Source organism: Etheostoma spectabile, chromosome 1, assembly GCF_008692095.1.
Source record: "Etheostoma spectabile isolate EspeVRDwgs_2016 chromosome 1, UIUC_Espe_1.0, whole genome shotgun sequence".
Classification (NCBI taxonomy): Eukaryota; Metazoa; Chordata; class Actinopteri; order Perciformes; family Percidae; genus Etheostoma; species Etheostoma spectabile.
The window spans coordinates 24,025,561-24,031,560 of record NC_045733.1 but is presented as its reverse complement, the minus strand read 5'-3'; the positions used below and the strand labels follow the sequence as shown (position 1 = coordinate 24,031,560).

At 38.8% G+C, this 6,000-nt stretch overlaps 1 protein-coding gene across 15 annotated transcripts in view; it reads left to right on the top strand.

Annotated features, from left to right (window-relative positions):
• myo5aa (myosin VAa) overlaps positions 1-6,000 on the top strand; it is a 56,626-nt gene that overhangs the window by 27,522 nt on the left and 23,104 nt on the right. For 8 of the 15 annotated variants that reach the window (XM_032516435.1, XM_032516427.1, XM_032516394.1 and 5 more), the window contains exons 13-14: positions 1,244-1,369; positions 3,565-3,651. In XM_032516435.1, the coding sequence (XP_032372326.1) occupies positions 1,244-1,369; positions 3,565-3,651 (213 nt within the window). The remainder of the gene's footprint in view (positions 1-1,243; positions 1,370-3,564; positions 3,652-6,000) is intronic. The other 7 variants (XM_032516493.1, XM_032516418.1, XM_032516439.1 and 4 more) reach the window with 1 other exon arrangement.

Here is a 6,000-nt window from a genome sequence, read left to right as displayed (position 1 = left end):
CCACTGAAAAGAAATAAGTGGAGAAATTATGCCAAAAACAAACAAAAACAACAAAAGCTGGTTAGTCTGACATCATGTTGCCTGAGCTCATTACATTTCATGAGCTCGCCCATTTGCACTGGGTAAAGGATGCTGATAGCCAGGCTCTCATTGGCTAGCTGTTAGCCAGTCAGAATCAAGCAGCTTAGCTCATTGAAGATTAATGAGAACTGGCACAGAGTCTTCCTGCAGGTCTTTTATACCACACTAGAATGGCTTAAAAAAGGCATTTTTTTAAAAAAAAATGTTACAGAGTCCATGTTAAAACTTCAGACATTACCACAAAGTTATAAAATACGTGCGGCAGGGCATCTTTAACAAAAGTCTGCATTAGCACACAAGCTAAGGACACACAATAACATGAGATTTGATGACCTATGAGTACTGTTAGTGGAATAAAATCTTGCTCAAAAATGTAAACAAGCAGGAGAAGTAAAGTGCTGCATATTGATCAGAGGCTTGTGGGTTGTGGATAAACGTCTCATGGACAAGCATCCACACGTTCACACCCACATTTTGCTGTACTTTTTTTTTGACAGTCAACCTGTCACTGCCTTCCACCACACAATAGACTTGAATCTCCAACACCTACACTTATAGTTCACATCAGCATTCACTTGCAGGAACTCTGAAACACACTATGAAGCAATGAGCACTTTTGAGCGTAAGCAATGAAGTTAAATTCAATTCAGAGTTGGATTGTACGTTTTTTTTATTTTGTTGTTAACACTTCACACAAATGTTGGGCTGAGCTTTGGTTGAATTTATTATTAAAGATTCAATTTAATGTTCAGGTTGCAGGCAGTGTAAAGGCGGTGCTCATATCAGCACCATCTACACACTTTTACAGCTAAGCCAGTTCACTAACAATGCTGTTGACTTATCTCTCTGTGGTTCCACCGCGAGGTCATTTTACAAGTTGTTGACATTTGAGGTGGTCCACATTGCTCACGTAATTGCAGCCTATCGCTAACACAAAATTGACATTTGGTTTTACTTCTTGGCAAAGAAATATCAGAAAAGATTTTGCCATGCACTGTGTAACCAGAAAAAAAAGACACACTTGTAATCCAATCTAATAACTCGATACCTTAGATTGCTTGAAATGTTCAGTTCTTTGTCTCTCAGTGTATTTTTAAGCAGATGGTTACATGCACATTTTCTTACTGATGGTTTCCACTTTGCCTCTTCCTTTCTATACCAGATGCCCAAAGGCTCGGATGATTCGTGGGCTCAGAAACTCTACAACACCCACCTAAAGACCTGCTCCCTCTTTGAGAAGCCACGCATGTCCAACCGCGCCTTCATCATTCAACATTTCGCCGACAAGGTGGGCTAATAATGTTATTTTTTTTTCACACAAGAAATCAGTTCTGCAACTGTACAGTGTGTGTGTTTGACTAGTGTAATCCAGTCCAGTTTAATAGGTTTCCAATTGTGTAATAAGGTGCTGTATGACGGCGTGTTATTTTTAATGTTTTGTTTTTTTTAGATCCTCACTATCAGGTTACAGATAAACGGGGCCAAGGACTAAAGCAGGCTTTTCCATGAAGTCCACTGATATTAAAATGGGATCCTTGGGGATACTTTGGACCAAACATTTGCAAAGATTGATGTTGTTGTATTTAAATACACTTGCATCATTGTCTGTTCCTGAGCTACTGTTAAGGCTTTACTGTTTACCTTGCAGCTATCACTGGCAACCTCAATTTGACGCAAAACCAAGAGAACTATGATCAATGTTTACATTTTACCGTTTGCCTTCATTTTCTCTCCCAAATAAGTTTGTTTAAAATATGCGCTCTTCTCACATTTTTTGTAGCAGTGTCACTTAAATCCTAGATCTTAGCAATTGGCCAAAAACTGTAAAAAGAAAACTCAGCTTGTCTAAAACAGGAACTTCATTTCAAGCGTATGCAGTTAAATATTCCAGCCTTGTAATAGCTCCAAGTACCTGCAATGCTCAAAGCTGCCTTGGGACTTGCGAGACACACAGGAATCTCGCATTCATGCCTACGTCTGCTTGCAGGTCTAATCAATACAGGGCACTCAAGAAATGCTTGATATAGAGCTTTCCCATGATGCATTGCAGTCCAGGAATTTGATTGAAATTATAACAATTCCACTGTGTGGCGGCCTTCAAGCCACAGACATGTTTTATACTTCATGCAGCCTCAGAGCCCAGGGGAAATGCACTCCCAAAGTGTTCTGGAACGAAATCCTCATTCCATCACGTTCCTTCCATCTAGTTCAGCCTCATCATCAGTCTGCCTGGTTTTATTTACTTTTCTGTTTGAAATGTAGTGTAGATGTGTGTTATAGTTTTTAGTGGGGGTCAAAATAATTTTGAACTTTAATTGTGGGTTTTCGTTCTTTTTAATGTCATTGTCTCTTTTTGTCACTGTGTCTCCGTATGTTGTCCATGTATGTTTTGGTTCTGTCCTCATCATGACAACCCTTCCCTGCCAACAGGAGGTAAACAGATGTGTTCTTAAAACGCTGGTCCGCCTGTAGCTCTCTCTTTAACTCCTTTTCTCTTTCCTCCTTCCCTGTCTCTCCCACTCTTTGGCACTGAGTTATTATCATTCTAAGTCTGGCTACACACTGGATGTATCAGCTGCATGGCGTGTTCGTTTTTATTTCGGCTCTCATGTTAACAGGTTAGAGCTTAGACACTGCCTGTGTGATACGCATGTCTCACGCGCGGCTCACGCCACGCCGAAAACACATGCCTACTAGAAATAGAACCAGCGCCTATTTTTCACGCAACACACAAGCGTGTTGAAAGCGTTTCCATGCAAAATAGAATAAGAAAACATGTTTGTATGTCATTTTAAAATGAATGCATATTAATAAAATGGCATTTTGATGTTTGAAAGTCTCTAGGTTTTGATATCAATACAGATATAAATGTAGGCCTAATAAAAAAAATGATTTAAATCAATTTTGTGTGAGGGTCCAAAATTAGGTAGGCTTGCCATATAGGCTCTTTACAGCTCCACAAAGTTGTTAGTGTTATGGAAATAAAAAGACAGCCCACTTACCCATTTTTAAGAGTTTGAATCTGAATCGGCGCTGTGTTCCAAGATAGCCCTCCCTGTACATCACCTAGCAGCAGCAGCAGCAGCAGCAGCAGCAACAGCAGCAGCAGCGCCGTGTCAGACACATTTCTGGTGTGTAGGACATAGAAAACAAGCAACAGAAACTCTACGCCCGCGCAGCCAATGTGTAGCCGGCCTAACCAAACTAAAGGGAGATTGAAGTTGTGTGTGCCTTTTGTTTGCTGCATGGGGAGCACTAAAAGCACTCCGGGAGGAGAAAAAGGCAATGAAACATTTTTTTTTTGTTATAAATGTACCCTAAGCATTAGGACAGTGTGAATACACATGCTTTTTTGGGTCAAATTATTTGTATTAACACACTTGCAGTGATGTGATTATGAGCACAGAACTGCAAGGAAGTGTAGGTTAACTGTAATTTCCAGTGAAATGTCCCTTAAAGGTATTATGCTCTGTTGTTGTCGAGCAGGTGGAATACCAGTGTGAAGGTTTCCTGGAAAAGAACAAGGACACAGTGAACGAAGACCAGATAAATGTGCTGAAGGCCAGCAAGGTGAGGAGTGCAGACACACATTACATAAATGACATAGACACAATCAGTCAAAAGCAGATCTTAACAAGATTTATGTGCAAAGAGCTATTTGAATACATCAGTATACAACTCAAAGCATTATGAGCCATCCACTGAGATCAAAGCCTAGACGCCTCATGGAGAGCTGGTGCTGCACCTGGTCTCTATGTGAAAATTAGACCACTGTTTATGAGTGGAAGTCCAACCTGAAGGCTCCTGGAAGCAGCGCCCTCCTCTGGCCTTGTGGAGGTGGTGTTGACGTCAAGAAGTGATGACAAATGCTCGATCCAGGAGATTTATGGTCAGAAAGGTTTAGGTTTTATGGTATTTACACATAACAGACAAATCTGAACACACACACACACACACACACACACACACACACAGTAAGTCAGGTCATTGGATGAACATGCCTCACAGAGGATAAATATGATTGTGATACATTAGTATAATATTTAAATATTATTGTTATTATCATTTATATAGCTGCATATTACATTTCCTAGCCTGTCCAAAAATGTATTTAATGACTTCCAGAGAAGCCTGACTGGGTGTTTTTAGTCTTGATTCTGTGTGTAAACCCCACTTGGGTAGAAAGGGGCCTAAATTGTGCGTTGTTCAAAATGCTTGAAGTGATCATCAACTTTTTCTTATAGACTTCAACAAGAACATGTTGGTAAGGGTTAAAGTAATGTCTGCTCTAACCTTTAACACAATTACTTAACACACACACACACACACACACACACACACTGTACAGTCTTTTGTTTCCATGAAAATCAGAGCTTTACACAGTTGGAATTAAACAGTAATGAGCTATTAATGAGATTTAGTCTAATTAACTTTGGTTTTACTTCCCTGCCAAGCTTACTTATCCCTGTGTGTGTGTGTGTGTGTGTGTGTGTGTGTGTGTTGTGTGTGTGTGTGTGGTGTGTGTGTGTGTGTGTTGTTGTGTTGGTGTGTGGTGTGGTGGTGTGTGTGTGTGTGTGTTGTGTGTGTGTGTGTACGCGCCCGTTTGTGTGGGCAAATCGATTTGTATATGAATTCAAGCTCTACCGATTCAAAATTGATTCATAGAATTCCAAAAATCAATTCATAATTTTTTTCAATTTTTTAATGTATGTCAACTGCAATCACATGATAGATAGATAGATAGATAGATAGATAGATAGATACCTACTTTTATTTATTGATGTTAAAATATCAAATTAACAAATCCACAGGAATAATACATACATACATACATACATGGGAAAAGTAATTACATTTACATACTTTGAATCTTTTTTAATCAAATATTGGTTTTGAATTGAAAATTGATGTTGAATCAAATCGTGAGCCTTAAGATCGGAATCAAATCGAATCGAGAGCTGTAAAATGTTGCTTCAAAAGGATTTTTATTTTTTATACAAGCCAAATCTGGTACTCAACCTTCCGCCACAAAGAATAGGTCCTAAATGACAGAAATTTTATTCTGTAAACATTAAGCAGCTAAGTGTTTTCATTACATCACCATGTAGAGTAACACATTAATATGCAAAACACAAAATAAGGAATGCAGAATATGCTTTCTATGAGGCATAAAAGAAGTACTGTCTTTGTGATTGCCCATAACTGAACAAAGAAAGGGTTCAGGATGATGCTTTTTCTTACTGTTGATATCCCTTCAACTGTAAAGAGAGTTAAAGAAAATTCTTGTTCAATACAACTTAGGTTTTCTTCTTTGTAGTCTAATGAATTGATAAATTGATCAAATTGTACTCGCCAAAGTAACTGCTTGAGATCTGGGAACTGGGCGACATCACTACAACAAACTGGGTTAGGAAATTAGTAATCGATCATGCAGCTTGTAAACAAGCTTACAGTTTAGCCAAATTATCTAAACCCAAAGATAGCACACTTGAAAACATCGCTAATAATCATTCATTTAACAGTAAACGTTCTGTGTGCACAATGACGACAAATACAGTGAGACAAAGTTGAACATTTTCTCTTTCAAAAAAGTGTGGCTGATTTGGGAGTTTGTTTAAAATCTGCACTCATCTCACCACTCTTGTGTCTTTTGCCGCAGGAAACTTTCCCCAAAACTCTCCCAAATAAGTTTGTTTAAAATATGCGCTCTTCTCACTTTTTTTTTTTAGCAGTTTCACTTAAATCTCAGATCTTAGCAATTGGCAAAAAACTATGAAAAGAAAACCCAGGTTGTCTAAAACCGGAACTTTCTTTCAAGCGTATGCAGTAAAATTTTCCAGCGTTGTAAGGGCTCCAAAGGTCTGCAATGCTCAAAACTGCATCTGGACCTGCGAGACACACAGGAATCTCGCATTCATG